The sequence below is a fragment of the Falco cherrug genome, chromosome Z (assembly GCF_023634085.1).
Source record: "Falco cherrug isolate bFalChe1 chromosome Z, bFalChe1.pri, whole genome shotgun sequence".
Classification (NCBI taxonomy): Eukaryota; Metazoa; Chordata; class Aves; order Falconiformes; family Falconidae; genus Falco; species Falco cherrug.
In genome coordinates, this window is record NC_073720.1 from 900,862 (window position 1) to 919,466 (window position 18,605).

An 18,605-nucleotide genomic window follows, 5' to 3' on the forward strand; every position below is an offset into this window, starting at 1 on the left:
TTATCAGATGATACATAATTTCACAATGAAAACATATTTTGGTTCTAAATCCAAAAGCAAAAGATTACTTAGTATTGAAATCAGCGCAAGGAAAAAATATAAAGTTTTGACACATTCTAGTCTTGACTCCCATGTTTAAAAAGGTTATGCAGTCATATTGTTTCCTGCTTTTTCCAGACAAAAACCTTCTTTATTTTATTGGGATACATCACAGACCTATACCTGGCCAGCTACATTTATACAGGCAGAGGTTAAGGCATTTCTTCCTCAACCCCATCTCACCAAATAGGCCTCAGCCTGGAGGGCCATCTTCTGGTAAACAGCCTTTTAAAAACAAATCAAACAAAAAAACCCAGACTCACAAACTTCTTTTTCCTTTTATAAACTTGTTTTGCATAACGGAGAAGTTTGTCATTCAAACAGTAAGTTCTGTACATGAATGAAAAATCAACTCTCAAAAACAGACTGACGCTTTGGGAAGAAATATTTAACTTGAAAGTATTTGCAAAGGTATTTCAGCTAATGAAAGACAACTGAACTAAAAATGCTACATCTGCAAAGCAAACTTTGAAAAGGCAAAGTGGAAAGGCATGTTTTAAAAACAAGTCACGCATACCAGATTAAATCTAAACCTTCACTAGTTTAAGAAGGAATATTATGATGTGTAATCACAACTTCTTCCCAAAATACTGTTAAGTATGGAATAAAAGTAACTGTCTCCACAAGAAGAGATAATCCATTTTAAACCTATACTGCACCACAATATGTAGCACTCCCTGTGCTGTTAAGACTCAAGAAAAAGATGCTCAAAATCAGCAGTATTATGAGATGCCTGCCATAGGACCGAAGTGAAGGGCAACCCACCTTGTTGAATGCAAGGCCATGGAGGAAGACTATACATTTGTTACTGAAATGCTTGTACCTCTGCTCAGAAACTCAGAAGCTATCCCAGGCTTTTGATAACAACAGTAGTTAGTCCCACTCCCTGAACCAAAACTAGATTCATATTCTGGGGTGGGGGGAAGCTCCCGCCTTCCAGAACGACACTATCAGAACAAGAAGTATATGGCCCGTTTCCTAGACTGCTGGTAATGAGGACTCTTACATATTGCCAACCAGAGTAGGAGTGTGGATACAGGATACGGGGAATGCATCCTCCCCACTCGCAGGGGCTGGCCTGGGCTCATGGCCAATTCTGCTAAGTCACTGTCTGGCCTTGAAGGCCTTCTGAGAAAGCACTGGAAGCTGTCTTGACAGGGGCTCCCTGTCTCTGCAAGCTCTTTAAGCCGGATCCTCTTCCCTGTCCTGCCTGAGCTATGCTGTGCTGCCCACCTGGCTGCACCAACCTGGCCCCCAGCTCCAGAGGGGCATGGGGGAAAAGCTCTCTGCAGCGTAGAGGGGAACTGAATTCAGACAGCAAAAGCTACAGCATGAAACCACAGCAGAAAAAGTCATTTAGCCAGCTGGAAGTGCTTGCCCAGTGGAGGACAGTTGGTTATCAAAAATCCTGCACTCAGCCTGAGGCAGAGGATGGGAAGAAGAGGTGAGGTAGGAAATAACACATGTGAGTTATGAGTGACAAATCTAGTTGGCCCCAAAGCTTTGACCTGTAGTTTATCAAACTGTGTATCTTTTCAATAAATTAGCCCAAAATATGAGTGTATAAAGTATATTTTATTTAAAACTTGCAGATGATGGTGCTCTTTTTTTCTTTAAATTACCTGACTGCATTCACCGATGATGTCAATTGCATGAGAAATCCTTCTCTTTCCCCCTAAACAGTTGCTCTGATTAGTAAATAAAACCACTCAAGAAATAAAATGTATTTGCTGGCATATTTTTTCTTAAGGATAAACATGAAACACTGCAACAGAAATATAGATAAATTGTGTAACAGATTTCCAAGTTTTAAGGTATGTATTAGTAATCATTTTCTGCCAAGGAGCTACACTACAACTCAAGCTTGTTTTCACTCAAGAAACAGATCTTGGATAAGCAGAGAAAAAGGAGCAAAATATGGATCTACTGTCAACTGACCTGACAAACTCATACAAGCAAAAAGATGACAGAAGTGGCAGAAGTGCCTTGACTGAAGGAAACAATGTCATGCATTTCACTGCCCATCCAAACTTAAATTGCATCCAGTGTTCCACATATTGCTTTACATACACCCGCGTGGCATCCTGCTGCTGACTCCCAGGGTACACGAGGTATCAGAAGCCGCCCTCCAGGATCTCTGGCACTTCCCTATGCTCCTTTCAGGCCACAAAACCAAAATTCACACCACACTCACTATCTACAGTGGAGACATCCCACCATTTGCAATATCTACAGATGTGTTATTAAGTCAAAAACTACCATGTATGTAAACAACCTGATCTCTCCTCTACCCTCAATTTCCATTCTTTAACAGATCTGCATATTAATAAATCCTCAGGAAACTCACCCGCTTTCTGATGCACTCACTATGTATTGCTTTTCTCTGGAAGCAGAGGCCTTTGATAAACAAGTAATTGAGGCTGTATGACCAAACAACAGAGCTCTGGGATTAATCTAGAATCAGGGAAATAAAATGTGAAGTAAAAACAATATAGGCACTATTAATTAACCAGAATACACATACTCTAGATTTCCATTTTATATATTATATAAATACATGTGTTAAAATATATATGCACACACATTTAATTAGGATAGCAGCAGATATACAGTCTTGAAAGAGTTCACACAGAATGCTGCTACAATACGTGAGGAAAAAAGAAGTTTCTACCTAACAAAGCAAACTGGAGGGAGGGAGCATTTTGCATCAAACTCATGCTATCGATATTTTAAATCATAATCTGAATTCAGACCAATTTGAATGAAAAAAAAATAATTGCTTTGTACTGCGACAACAGTTCCTCTCCCAATCAAGTACAGTTCACAACCCTATATATTCATAAATAACTTGATATCAAGTCCATGCATAGATTGAAGATAAAAAACCCTTGCCCTTTATTTGTCCTTTCTAGAAAGAACTAGTTGCTTTCTCTTGTTCTTTCTTTTTAAGTATACCAGATATAAACATAATTTATGGGGGCAACTCACAGACACTGAGATTTTTAGGTATTCAGTATAAACTTTTCCTGAAGCATGCTGCCCTTTTTTTAAATTTTTTTTTTATAATAAAGGATTGTTTTGCTATTCCATTCCAAGATTTTAAAATTCTTAATATCAAGGCAAAGTGTGAGTTCATATTCAAAACAGAAGCTTGCAGATTTCAACCCAGGGCCACTACTGGCATAGAACAATTAATCATCAACCTTTATCTCTGCTACTAGCCTTTCTTCTCTTTCAGTTTTCACAGGAAAAAAAAAAGTTGAATAAAATAACCTTAGGAAGTCCTCTGATGACTGGAATCTGTTTTCAAAAAACAGTATTAAGCAGCTAAACTTGGAAGTAACAACTAGTTTAGAGTAGCTCCAGAAAAGAGGAAGTAATTACTTTAAAAATTTACTGCAGGAACAGCAAAAAAGTTCAAGAGCATAAACCTCTCCTAATCTGAAGTACTCGCTACAGGAAGCATGTAGTGTCAACCCAGGCCTCACGAGAGGGAGGAAGAAAGGACAAGCAAAGAGGGCGTAGAAAGAACTGAAGACCAGAATGGCTATTATCATATGGAAGAACAAGAATCACACTGGCAACAATGATACACGCTTCAAACACAAAGCAATTTAAGATTATATGGACTTTAGTCTCACCTCTAAATCCAAAGAAAGGTCCCAGAGACATATTTGCCCATCGTGGCATCCCGTGACGATCATTGAGGCATCCTCCATGAGCAGCAGGGTGGATATGCAGTGCGTGGGGGCCCTACGGCCCCACAGGACAATGGGTAAAACAAGGCTGTTTCCTGCCATTTTGCTCTCACACCTGTCAATTTAATCAAAATAATAAATATTAGGTCTCAGCAGGTCTAAAGTAACTTCATACACATGTTATACAAAAGAAACATAGTAACTATATATGTCATTCTTCAAGTAAGTTACAGTATACAATCTCACCTCTCCTCTCATCAGGGAATATGTTCATCTTCACATACAGACTAAATAACATTCTTCAAACAGTCACTCAAAAAATACAGTACCCTGTGGTAATATTACAACTTCACAACTTTGATTTCTTACACATTTTGCAAAAGACAATTTTCAAAGTGGCATTTCCCTACACATATAGGTACCAACCAACTAACAAAACCTCTACATACAGAGGTAATTTTGTCAAAATCACTCTTCTTAGAATAATTTTGAAGTAACAAATGTGGAGCTGCAGCAGCTATTATATGTTTGATAGACAAGTTCATCCCCATTTGCAAATGCAACTACATTTAGTCAAAAATAGGCTCTGGAGCCTTCTACAGACAACTACACACTTTTCAAAAATCCTGTTCTGTTACAACAGGGTCATGTCAACACAGCTTTTTTAAATAGATAGTTGTGTTGGAATATATAGCATCCTGCATCAGGTGAAATCAGAGTTAGAAACCATTTTCAAGGTTAATGTCATTCCTTAATTTATACTGTTACTCTGGTAGTTCATACCACCTCACACACACATCTAAAGAGGCTAACCAAACAAAAGCTAATTAGAAATTGCCTAATTAAGATATACAAGTTAGTTTCAAACCTTTCAGTTTCTGGTTTCTAGGCCTGAGTGGTAAATGTTTTCAAAGCATCACTTCTCTAATATCAGTGCCTTTGATGGCAGGCAGAGCCACATGCAAGCAAAAGCCGCTTAGATGGGGCGATGAAAAAGGAAATTAGAACATGCAAGGCAAAAGATGTGGGGTGGGGGGGGGGGTGGGGGGGGGGGCGGGAAATAATCTTTACTAGCACTATCAATGCTATTTGGAACTAAAGAAAGCTAGGAAAGAAAGAAGCACAGCAAGTACAGGCCACTTCTTACGCTCTCTCATTTCTCCACTGCTGCCAAGTCCCATGAGCTGGATCCCAGATGGGAACAGAAGGGATTTAGAGACTGAGACTTGACAAGCAGGCACTGACTTAGTCCTGTGACCCCCTGTGCTATGGCACTTCAGAATCCACGGTGTTGCCTTTTACTCAATAAAGGCTGTTTTTATTTATTCTGCACAAAAGCTGACAGCCCCATGTAATCCAGTCATTTTGTTGTTGATTTTGTGAGAACTGACCCCCCTTCTCCCTCCCCAGTATCCACAAGCCCTTGAGCACCAGCCCCACTGACCCCAGCCAGCTCCAAGCTGCAGAGTGAAGGGCTGTCCCATGGGCTGGCCACAGGTCCCACGAGGGGAGTGTGGCACGGCGCCACAACAAGCAGGCTGCTGGGGAGCCTTGCCTCACGTCTGAAACCCAGGGCAAGGGAAAAAAAAAACCCACAGGTAAAACTCGGTGGCACCGCAGTATGACTGCGGCCAGATGTGCTGACTCAGCAGATCTGACAATTTTTGTGAAGTTCATCTGTGGACCTAAATTTTTTTCTCTCTTTTTCTCCTGTTTCTTTTTAAGAGTTAGTTTGTATTGAAATAGAAAGCCACAACTGACCAGCTTCTTCCAACAGAAGAGCCTGCTGACGAACTACAGCAGCACTAGATGTGCTTACAGAACAACCAAAGGTAGTTTCGATCACCATGATTTGTCATGAGTCAGATTCTGGCCACTACCCAACATGAAACACAAGCAACACTATCTTCATAGCAACATTTAGTATCTTCAAAGCATATTGACAAAAATCTCTCCATGTTACTTGTATCTGTCACAAAGACAAAATTTTCTTTATGATTGGGAGAGAACAACAAATGTGTTTGAATCATAACTTCAGAGAGAAAAACATCATACAAACTCAAGTTGTAGTAATAAACAGTTGGGAGGATTAGCACAAGATTTAAACACCAAAACAAAACCACTGTTTTTGTTAGCAACATTCTGAGCTTGCCAACCACTTGAATGTTTTATAATGTATGATCCTTGAATCCGAGTTTGCTTATACTGAACTTGTCGGTGCATTGTCAGTTCTCCGGCTGGGCCAGGGGGGATGCAAGCAGCTGTGCTGGGGGGCTGTCTGCCTGCACCCCAGTGACAGGGCACACCAGACAGGCCAGGGCAGGAAAAGGAACCCTTAACTAAAACACTTTATTTTGCTTTCCAAGTAGCCAACTGAGCTCATGCTTGCTTTGAGTACACTTTTGGGGTATATTCGGCATTTAATAAATAAAAATGCTAGAATTTAAGTTATATTTCAATTGTACCAATGGCAAGTTTATGTAAGACATACACAAGATCCATCCCAGTTACTACTACTCTCTCATAAACAACCATGTAACCATCAGGCTGAGAAAATACATCAAGAATGACTGATGTTTTCTTAACTGGTATCTTACTCTGGATTCAAGCAGAGCTGTAGGAGTTACGCTACTTCACTGCAGTAACAGTTTGAGTCATGGGAAGTTACTGCTTGAAGCACTGTGATAAATGAACAGGTGAAATGGTTGTGTTAAATAAACACTCCTTATGTATTACCTTGCGGGGATTTATGTTCTGAACTTAACACAGCTCAAACTACAGCAGAATTTCTGATGTAGAGAAGTATAAACACAGCAAACGCAGGCAGGAGTCACCAAGGAAATTTTTCAAAAACACTTATTTTCCTGTCTTTCTATGGATACATACATATTCTTCTAGCTTGAGCAATCCAGCAACATTTGCATTTGCTCACAGATATGTAAACCTATTTTACAGCACTTCAGAAGAGGGAAACAATTCCGAATTATGACAGAGGGAAAATAAAGGTCATCCTGAATCTAAGTAAGGTTCATTACAACTCCACTTCCACTTCCCCACTGCGGTAACCACAGTTTCCCCTGTGTCCCCATGGTACTCCAATCAGACAACTAACAAACTAGCAGAGTCACACTGACCCACTGCACAGCTGCTGCCAGACACCACAACACAGTCTCATCGGCCCTTTTTCCAAAGGAGGCACAAGCATGAGCTGCAGATTTCCATGGAAGTCGTGGAACCTCAATTTAATAATCTTCAGTTCCACTGAAAGCTATTGTTCGAGGTTTAATGTCACTCCTTTGAGCCAAACTCAGATTTGATATAAAGAGGCAACCACAGAGATCCTGCTTGCACCAAAAATAAACTTGACTTTTTGATCTTATATTGCCCTGGGTATCCCAGTGGTGACTCCCACAACACTTAAACAAGTACTTTCTGCATCAAAAATATCCTTTATCTAAAAACACTGGGTTTTTTACTATACTACATGGCGTTCAACATAAATTAATGTCATCTCTCATCTGTATAAAAACTACATGCAATTTCTTCAAGAATTTTTTTTATTAATTTTGACAACTTCTGCCTATATTCCTACTGCAAATAAACTCAGCAGCCAGAGAAATCGAACATGATAATGTACATGGAAAAATGGGGGAAGGGAAGACAGCAAGAACAGAATAATGAATAGCTAAGTATTACAAACTGTAAAACAGCTTACAGGGCTAGCTGGGCACACCAAGCCTCAGACTTCGGAAAAGTGAGAGATGCATTGTGCTTTTTCACAAAATCCGTATCATAAAAGCAGTAATATCACTTACTAAGACATGCCATTTTATGCCAACTCATTTCTTGCATCCCATTCCACTATCTTCATTCAGAACTATTTTATTAAGAGCCGTTATTTACTGAGCAAGAATAAATAAAGAGCAACAATTAAGCATTTAATCTATTGCAATACACTACAAGCTACACTGAAACTAGCAGTTGCAAAACACACCTGTAAACGTAGTGTTAATTGTTATGTAATGCTGGATCAATTGTTCTGTCTGGATGATCATGATACAGAGCCATAAAATAGTTGAAAAAAATTAAAGAATACAGTGACCCTACTAAAGAGCTACGATTCCAAAAATCACTTAATTTACAGTGAAATAGTCAGAACTATATACTGAAAAACAAACATGAAGTCTTCAGATGCAATACAAAAAAATGTAAACAACAACAAAAAATAATCTCCAAAACCAAAGAAAAATACCTATTTAACTATTTTACCACCCGATTTTTATAATTAAATAAAACAAAAGACACACTGGGAAAGGTGGGGAGAGATGGGAAGTTCTTTGCTTTATATATATTAAAGAACTTGAATACCAGTCAAGGTAAAGCATTCTTTACAAAGTGTTCTTCCCTCACTACCTACAAAAAGCTCCCTTCGGCAGCTCCACCACAGTGGACTAGAAATGCAAAACTATGCCCAAACTAGTCCTGAAAGATGCTACAGCCACAGCCCTGCAGGTACCACACACAGTGCATTCCTCTCACCCCCCTGGCTAGAAGGCACACAGATTTAGGAGCGATCTCAAAAACACTAGTTTGATCAGAGTTCCTCCAAGTTGTTGGGTTTTTTTCTATGGCAGTAAATCATATTTGATCATCAGTGTAATCTATGAACTAAATTTTAATGGTTAATAAAGCAATCCACCAATAGTTTCAGAGCTGAAAAATCTAGGAGTAAAAATGCCGACAAGCAACATAAAAATCTCATTTCTTTCATTTCCTATTGCTCCCAGTTGAGGGACAAAATCACAGTATTTACATGTCACTTGATTGTGTCAATGATGCAAACAGCTGCACTTTTGAATAAATATAGAAGCTCCCCTACCACGGCACAAAATTGTTCCTTGAAACTTTGCAGTCAGTTTAATGCTCTGCCAAACTACTTATAAAAAAAGTAAAAATCAACAAGACTATAAATACATACTTAAGCTGAATTTTCAAGTGGAATGCATAGGACATAACAACATACAAAAGTATTAGCACATATAAGTAACCTAAGGTATTTTACATTTTCCATGCAGAAAAACATGAAAGCATTGAAAACATTAAGAGCAAAATACTTTCTAGAAGCATACAGATATTCACATTTCAAAACTTTTATCTAAGAGAAAGAGAATTCTTATTTTCTATCTAGTAGAATATCAGTACTAGTAAGATCTAGTATTAAGCCTTGGAAGAGAAAGCAAAAAGAAAAACTACCTCTTTCCTTCTAGTTTTTTATTATGGTACCGCGACGCCTTCATTAAAAACTTCATTTTCAGAAAATACCACAAGCTCATTTTAACAGCTGAAGAATTCGATCTACAAAGAACAACCCTTCTCTATCATTGGCGAACACTGAATACATCCCCTGCAAAAACCAAAACTCACTTACTGTCTGTAAACAATCAATAATTTTTTTTTGCATCAATGATGACAAACTACAGTAGCAAATAAACACTGTACCATTGACAAATGGTCAAAAAGCACGCAGTGAATCATTACAAAAGAATTCCCACATTCTAATTATTTATAACTCTCCAGAATGAACTGTTTTTGCAGAAAAGGGAACTGGAAAATGGAAGCATCAAACTGAGTAGAGCTCTTCCTGCTTAATCCCAGGGGTATTAAGTCTTTGTCTATCACTTCCACAAGTGCCAGAACCCCAGTTTCCTTCCCACAAACATACAATAAAAGAATGGGTTTGTGTTATTGCACATATGTAGGGGCGTGTGTGTATGTACACATACATACATATATATAAAAGAGCATACTTGCATTTATTTTGCTTTATTTCAAATTACCCATCAAAGACAAAGACACAGATGGAGGTATATGGCAAAATACCTTCCTGAAAACACTTGAGACACATTCTCTGCCACGCAAGAAAGGATCCTTCCCCTCCCTCCTGCTTTTTCATAAGGTAAGAGTTGCAGCGCAAAACACAGCACCACTGTCATTTGCAGTGCATTAGGAAGTTATTTCCACTCACATCTTTGGAGTCACAAAGCCCCTCTTCTTCAGTTGCTTTCCATAACCCAGATAGGTGCCACTTAGTATCCCAAGCTATAGAGTCTCTTGTATTCCCTCTAAATAATGCTGGCTGTTCTGTTCACCACCTAAGGCAGATAAACCACTACACACGCCCCTAAGCCGCCATCTGTTTGAAGATGTACCCAAACATCCAGAGCAGCAAGGCATGCTTCACCAGACACAATGAGCAGTAAAACATAAAATAGAAGTGTTCATTTTTTTTCATTCAAACTAAACTATCTTAGATCTCCAGTACAGCCTCGTAATCCTTCCTCTCCTTGACTTGCGGGCTACAGCCTTGCTGATAGAGCCCAGCACGTGATGCTTGGCCACAGGACACAGCTTCTGACTGACCGGGATGCCCAGCTCCTTTCCTGCAAAGCTGCTGTCAAGCCCACTGTCCCCCAGCCTATGTGCTGTTTCAGATGCTGGACTTTCCACAGAGCTTCCCCCCCATCACCATAATGTTCCGAACACACCACATCAGCCACTGTCTGGTCCTGTGGATTTTTATCTTCCCCATGAAAAACAAGGTAAAAATGGCACAGAGTACTTCAGCCTTCTTCACACTTTTATTACTAGGTCCACTGTATCGCCAAAATATAAACCAGTTAAGAGTTATAGACATGTACATCTCAGTTATGTTTAAAGAGACCGTGATTCTTTAGATTAGCAGATGATAAAAAAATAGTTAAAAATAATACGCTAATCTGGTAGTGACTCTTTCAAGTGCCCTGCTTAAAGCTGGCATTTAGGCAAATTTCATAAACTGGGATAAATTCCTATTGGAGTAAAGCTATTAAACTGATTTATTAAGTACAATGTATTAAAAACTGAATAAAGACTCACATAAACATCTTTATCAAGCCATAGTCCCCTAAACACTAACCAGCACTTTCAGGACTAGTAAGCTATGGTAAACTACTCATAGCTAACTTGCTGAACCAAATTACAATCACAAATCATAACCGTAATTTCAAATCAAAGTATCATGATGAAGTTGCAAAGCAGATGCATAGAAAATTGTAAACAGTAGGTCATTGTTCAGTGTAATCAGGGGAATCACCAGGTAGCATAGCCACGGGTGTAAAGACAAAGGTCAGCCACACGGTCAGAGCTTTGTAACAACTGTTTCTGTAACAGATTAGAAAGTGTTCTATAGCAGCCTTCCTCGGCCTGTATACAAACTGTTCCTGAAACAGGAACATTGGCAGTCTCCTCAAGTTTTCCCACAACTTTCAGTCACGATGGGAAGCCTCAAGACCTCATTAAACCTTGTAAGCCTCAAGTTATTTACCCTGAAAGAGCATCCATAGTAAGGATTTTTACAGCGAGAAAAAGCACCCAAACAAAATGTATTTACGGTAGGAAGCCCAGCAGCTAGGGAGAGCAACTCCTCCCCTCTCCATTGCCTGGGGACAATAAAACCAGATTCCTTTCATGCCTGTCACTAGCAAGTGGATGAAATCCTCTAGCTGGTAGTATTTCCATGCCCTGTGTGCAGGGAAACAGTTGTTGCCCGTATAGCATCTGATGCACCTGTAGATTTCCTTGTCCTCGTATATTTCAGTGGGTAAATATATGAGGAAAGGTTTAAGAAGAAGCAGGAATAATGAAGTTGCAGACCACACAAGTAGAAAACAAAGTTAAAAGAGAAGAAGGAAGAACAGAACACAGGATTGGCGGTGTCTCCAGGAGAGAGAACCAGAAGATACAACTAATGTCATCCTTCAGAATATGTCTTTTGACCAAACACACTACCCAATTCATTTGATCTCCTGATGACTTTGACAACACAGATGAGGCAGACAGAAGCACAGATTTTCACCTCTTACAGCATTAGGCCCTTACAGTTTGCACACACAACTTTAAAACGTTGGTAATATTGCTAGAATTACAAAACCAGGAGAGCAACTTCAGTTCTGTCACCAAAAAAGAAACCTGTTTCAGGTTTAGTCTATGTTCACAAACACTAAACAACCATCGTGTTGTTGATCTGCCATGTGTGACCCCACTGGAATTCAGTTACCTGGGCACTTCTGAGCGCTATAGGTTGCTCTGGTCCGCAGCAAGTCACAGTGGTATCTCCCAAACAGACAGAGAGCATCAGCTGTACATAAACCCAGCCAGATCCATGGAATACTTCAGTACTTTCATGTCCCACTACAGTATGATACTCCTAGACTGAGCCCACCCAGTAAGCCCTGTGCTGTGCTTGAGCTGTTTCCTGGGGGCACGTGGGAAAGATGTGAGGCCAGGAGAAAGGAACACTTCTTTTGGGAAAGAAGTAAAAAGGTTAGTAAATCTACCTTTGTTGTGACAGAGCACAGCAAAAGCCAAGAAGAGCTCTTTCCAAACACACTTATTTCAATTAAAGCACAGGCATATAAAGTATTAATCTTAGGATATGTGTGGACAATAAAAGAATCTGCCAAAAAATATATATCTACAAATTGACTGTTTCTTTATCATTTATGATCTCAGCATGTAACAGCTCCAAAATTAACCATTAAAGGCTGCCAATTGAACATCTGTTTTTAAGTAAATGTAACTGCTGATGTTCAAACAAAGCGACTCAAAAAGGTTAAGAATAAATCATTTCTTTCCCTATCAACGTTTACCACACGTTAATACATTTTTTCTGTGTTTTCAGCAGAATTTAAATTATGTTATTATTCAGATTTGCCCCCAATAAGTACAGAGATGGCTGCCATCCATGACATCAGGACAAACCCTCTAAGTGGATTGCATATTTTCAAGTGAACAGTAATTTTTATGCCTAACATTTTTCACGCATACAGAACCTTTCATTCAAAAAGACATTAGTTAAGCATTGTAACACCCCTCCTAAAAATCATTTACATAAAGCCAATCATACACTCATGGTAAAGGCTCTTTTCTGTTACATTATGGCTTCCATTTGGATAACCCAAAGCATTTTATAAAAATCTGATTATTTTAAATGTAATTACAAATTACCTTTTCCATTTAATGCTTGAGGATGGAGAAGGATTAACGAGGCAGGGTGAAGAAAATTAAGTACTTCACCCAGACTTGCAGAAATCTTTCACTATCAGAACCCACGTATTTAAACAATAACACCTTTCTTTAAATATATGGTCAATAAATAAAGAATTATATTATTAAATACAAATGGTCAGTAAAGTTTGCTAGGTCAATTAAATCCCGCATGTTTCTGAAGCTCTGTCAGTAATTTTCAGAGTCTTTTGGAATTAGTTCTAAATCACTACAAAGGGATCAAATATAAAATATTTTTGCTTTCCTAAGAGACTATTAATCCAACAAGATTAGTTTGAATCACAGAATGGCTGAGATGGCAGGCACCTCAGAAGACCATACCCTCCCTCCTACCCCTTGCAAAAGCTAGGTCACTTACAGCAGGTTGCCCCAAACCATGTCCAGCTGAGCTGTGAGTATCTCAAAGGATGGAGACTCCACAATCTTGCCCTGTGCAACCTGTTCCAGTGCTCAGCTGCCCTCCAGCTGGACTTCATTCTGCCAATCTCCCTCATCCACCAAGCCAGTCATCTCATCGTGGGAGGCTATCAGGTTGGTTATGCACAACTTGCCCTTTGTAAATTCATGCCACCTGAGAAGTCTGAGAAACCTTTTAAAAAGGTAGTAATTTTTCAGCAAATAAATCCCTGATTTATTTTTTTTTTAAGCTAAAAGAAATTCTGGACCATTCCTGCAGGATACTAAATACTATAAAGCTATCTGTCAGGTCTTACACTTTGACACACGTAGCAAATCATTATCATTTCAGCTTGCATCTGATAAGCACTGAATACAAAATGAAAGAGAACAATAAATGTACCTTTATCCAATCAACAGCACACCTTTCTGATTTGCAACTACAAAAAGATTACTGCAACACTATGCTAAAGACTTCTTGTAAAACGAAGTACTTTAAAAATGTAATTTTTCACTAAGAGAGTATTATGAGTGAAAACAGGTGAAGAATGCAAACAATTTTTATTCGCTGTACAACTGAGAAACAATTTGTTCATGATGGCACCAAAATCAGGAAGCTGGCTTACCAAAAGGACAGGTTTGTAAACCAGTAGTTTTAATGCCACCCCCGTGCACACACAAATACAAACACAGAATGGGATAGCAGCTAGGAGTTCAACTGGCAACTACATTCATTTTGATATTCAACTTTGCCTGTTTCAATATACACAAAAGAGCCCCCCAACAGCTATCAGGGAGAACTGATGCAATCCTACATAACCAAGAGCCTTGAGGACTTTTCAAAGGCCCCAATTTTGTAAACACAATGCACGGAATTGTACAACTATGAATATTCACACTGACCTCACTAACCCTACCTGTTACAACAGAACTAAGCATATCTGCAGGAGTGAACTAACCTACTATTCTGAATTTGGACAAAACTGTTAGGCTACGCTGAAATTTATGTGAAGTGAAAAGGGGATTTCAATCCAGGTAATAACAACTAACAAACCAGACCATCATTCTCGTTATACTGATCAAGGATTAAAAAATTAACAGCACCTGGCCCTCTTTTATCCCCATGTACTTTGTTCAAAATTCATCACCTCAAGTCCTTGCTTTTTCCCTGTGGGAAGCTTCTCCATTAACACCGTGCAGCCAGCACCTCCATGTCCCCCTAAGTCCATTTATCTGTAACAACTGTCTCCAAACCACCATGCCACATCCTGTAACACACCTGTATTTCGAGCACTGCGAGACAATACTTCTCACCAGGCTCTATGTCTTGGCCATTACGTACTACAGTAAACAAAAAGACTGTGTTACCGTCAAACCTTTCCAATACACCCAAGATCAAAATCAAATTCAACAACTTGTGTTCCAAAACAGAACTTGACTGATGAACTAGTTCAGACACAAGCTCTTCCTTGATCTTCAGGTGGCAATAACAGTGACAATCCAGTGAAAGGCTATTGCTGGCCCCTTGCCCCAGCTGAGCGAATGAGTACAAAAGTCTGATTTATAAGTATGTAACAATATGAAGATCTGTTATCCCTCCCAAAAAAATCTCCGCTCCCTGTACATGTTCAAGGTTACAAAATAAGAGAGAAGGGGAAATAATAATTTAGAGCTCTACATTTTTCATTATCATTACTAGATGCTTTTGCAAGCCATTTTTAGGTTTTTCTAGCACTTAATTCGATTACACACTAAACCCACATATTTTTTTCCTGTTTAAAATTGTCATCACATGAAGGACAGTTACCCAAAGCAGCTGCAAAAACCCTCTATCATCTCCCTACTTGCCCGTAACACCACATCTCCCCAGAAAGTGGGAACAGGTTAGAGAGGCCACGATATAACAGAAATTTGGCATTACAAGTATGTCGAGCCCCAGCAAAGGCCTGTTTCTGTATGAGCCACCCCTCAGACAACTTTCCGTTAGCAGGGAGCGCGCTCCCCAGCCCAGTACCACCCGGCCGCGCCTGCCGGCCGTCCTGGCAGAGCCGGCTCAGCACAGCGCCGGGCTCGGGTTTCCTGAGAGCACAAGCCCGCAGAGGGCCGGTGCCGCCGCGGCCCACGCCGGTGGAGCCACCCGAGCCCCTGCCGCAGCCTGCCGGGGCTGCGGGAGGCCGGGGCCGCTACGCGGAGCCCCCTGCCGCTCCTCGCGGAGCAAGGGCGTCCCTTCCGCGGCGCGACTGACCGCCGTCCCCCCACGCACAAACCCCCTTTTCCCCACTGCCCGCCCCGGGCTGGGCACAGCAGGCCGAGCCCTGCGGCCAGGCCCGCCGCCGCTCAGCGGAAGCCGGCAGGCCGCCGCGGGGCCGCCACCTGCTGCCGCCCCCCGGGACGCCGGCCGGCGCCGCCCGCAGGCAGGTGCGGCCGCCCCCTCCCGCACAACATGGCGGCCCGCGCCACCGCCCCGCCGCACGGGGGGACCCGAAGGGCCACCGCCAGCTCGCCGGGGGCCGGGGCGGCGCGGGACCCGGCGGCGAGCCCTGCGGGGCGCCGCCACCGCCCGCCGGCGGGACGGGATGCCCTCTGCCCGGAGGCTGCCGGCAGCCGGCGGGCACTCACCTGTCCCCGCCGGGATGGTGGGGAGGTGTCCCCGGGCGCCGCGCCCCCGCCGCGCTCCCCCACCCTCGCCCGGTGCGGCAACCAGCTGACACCGCCGGCTGCCGTGACTCCTACCACCACTGTCGCAAAGCCCCCGTCCGTCGTCACTGACGGCAGGCAGAGGCAGCCGGCGTCGCCATGGAAACCGAGCGGCGGAGCGGCCCGGTTGTGTAGCGACCGCTGCGTGAGGGGAGCGCGGCGGCGGCAGGCAGGGAGAGCCCGGGCCAGGTGCCGGTGGGCGGCGGTCTCGCCCCTGCCCCAGCGCCAGCCCGCGAGGGTGTGGGCCCGCTTCCCGCCCCGCTGAGGGGAAAACCGGGGCCGCCGCTTCCCCAGGCCCGTGGAGGGCTAGCAGGGGGCAGCTGATGAGACACGTTCCTGGAGGTCTGTCTTAATTCCACTTAAGGGAACAGCTGTGAGGAATGACTTACATTTAGCAGTTATTGGAGGGCTTCATAAATAACGGAAGCTGTAAGGCACCACGGTGGAAATACTTCTAGTACAGAGCGTGAAAAAGGCTGTTTCTGGTACCTGCTCAAGATTAAACTTAATATGCAGGGAATATAAAGCGTGTGGAGAAGTTGTCAGCAATGACATTGCAAAACAGGGTGGACAAGGTTCTGGGTTAATTTCTACTTTTACTTAGTTTATCCTGGAACATGGTTAATACAAACATTTCACTAATCCCTCTTTATTTTTCCCCCTTACTGCTTCTGACTGTTTATGCCTCCTATTTTTTTGTTACCACATTCACTTTGCTTTATAAAAAAACATAGTATCAGGAAACTGAAAAAAACTTACATTATTTCTGCCTGCAGAAAAGAAGCGCCACTCCCATAATGTCACAAAAACTAGCCAATAACAAAACTAGGATAATTTTTAAGTTAGGATGTTTTGTGGGAATTCCTACCTTACGCGTTTTCCAGCTTCTAGGGGAAATAAAGCAGAAGTCTGGCAAATAGCAACCTACATAAGCTGGATTTGTGTGCTGGGTCTTGTCAACGGACTATGTTAAGAAGGTGTGGTAGGTTATTGAATTTATTCTATTTCCTTTGCAACCAAAACAATGTTTTTACTGTTAGCTTTCTGTACATGTGAATAACTGGTTTTAGTTATGTACAGATCATCAAAGATGCTGATACTAAAGGCAGTTCAGTGGGGGTTTTCTTTTTCTTATCAGCTGTTTAACAGTGTACATCAATACATCACAGCTGTTAAGGACAGAGAGGGAAAATTATTTCCGCAGTTGAAACTAGAGAGACCATTTTATCTTGGCCAGAAGTAATTAAAGTAGTGAAAACAGCACACAACTTGCATTACTGTATGTTGGCACATAAAACATTACCTATATGGGGACTTGGTATCAGATACATTCCATGCCACCAGTTCCCTAAAGACCAAGCAACTCTGAATTTTTATTGCTGTTGAATTAGTAAGCAATTACAGTTCAACTGCTGAATATAAAAGTATGGATAAACATTGTTACTATGTTGGTATATTTTTGATGATAAAAGTAATGCTGAGATACATCAATGTATCTGTAAAGAGATATGCAAATTACATACAGCCATGTGACTCCTGGCAAGTGAGTATGCATACCCCGTCATCCAAGAAAAGCAGATGCCTGCCTGTAACAGCAGCCTATTTAGCATGTGAATTACTTTCAGCTGGGAGAGTAGAGATGCTCTAGTTGTCCTATAATAATGAATTCCTGAAGCCAATGTTGGTCAGTCATGCAGCATTATATCACAACAGGAGTAGGTATCTTGTTCTCATGGTTAGAGAGTTGAGGTTTTTTTAAGGTTTTAAGCTAGCTGCTATAAAAGGCTCAAGGATGTTTTCTGAGTTACACAAGTATTAAGTTTTCTTAAAATAAGGTGCTAATAAAAATGTTAAACATTTTGTTCCTTTAAACATTAGTTGTACCACTTCATCTGTCACCAATGTGCACGTTAATGAAAAGGCTCAGGGAGACCTTTACTGACGGGGAACCTGTTTACCTGGAGGGTGGTCAAAGACTGGGACAGGTTTTCCAGAGAGAGGCCTCCATCCCTGGAGGTGCTTGGAACCAGCTGAGCAGGCCTGTAGCTGTCAGGGCAGGAGCCTGCCTGCCAGGGTGCCTTCTAGCTACAGCAGTTCCTCTGTTTGAGGTTTTTGTAGTACCCAACACATGTTAGCAAGCTCCAGGAGCAGCAGATGATGCCTGTTGGGGAGGTGGGATGGAGTGTTTTGACAACGAAGAGGGTTTCCTTGCAGATTTTGTGCACCTGGCACTAGCAGTCTGCAGCAGCTTCCACAGCTGGTATTGGTCAGAGCGCTGCTCTACCCACCCTCAAAAACCACAGGAATACCCACTTCCCTCTCTTTCAACTCTTGTTAACGGAAGGCTTACAAGATAAAACACGGCATATTTTCAATTCCACGTTTCTAGAACCAGTCCTGACCAAACCCGGAAGGCTGCGCGAAGGCTCTCCTCCCCGCTTCTGAAAAGGGCATGGTGCCCGCCCCTTGCGGCCCCTGAGCCGCCTCTGCCCTCGACCAAGATGGTGCGCCGCACCTGCCCATAATTAAAACGGCTGCCGGCCTGGTGGCGGCTTCATCCGTACGCCCGCTGCCCTCTTCCAAAATGGCGGCGGCCTCAAGATGTCCTCC

At 41.9% G+C, this 18,605-nt stretch overlaps 1 protein-coding gene across 5 annotated transcripts in view; it reads right to left on the minus strand.

Moving 5' to 3' along the window:
* WDR7 (WD repeat domain 7) overlaps positions 1-18,536 on the minus strand; it is a 143,185-nt gene extending 124,649 nt beyond the window's left edge. For 2 of the 5 annotated variants that reach the window (XM_055699777.1, XM_055699778.1), the window contains exons 1-3: positions 15,918-16,331; positions 3,741-3,912; positions 2,447-2,553 (exon numbers count right to left, since the gene is read on the minus strand). In XM_055699777.1, coding sequence (XP_055555752.1) covers positions 2,447-2,553; positions 3,741-3,899 — 266 coding nt within the window. In that variant the 5' untranslated portion in view covers positions 3,900-3,912; positions 15,918-16,331. Of the gene's footprint in view, positions 1-2,446; positions 2,554-3,740; positions 3,913-15,917; positions 16,332-17,953 lie in introns of those variants that run through there. The other 3 variants (XM_027803586.2, XM_055699776.1, XM_055699779.1) reach the window with 3 other exon arrangements.
* Between the last annotated feature and the right edge of the window lie 69 nt (positions 18,537-18,605).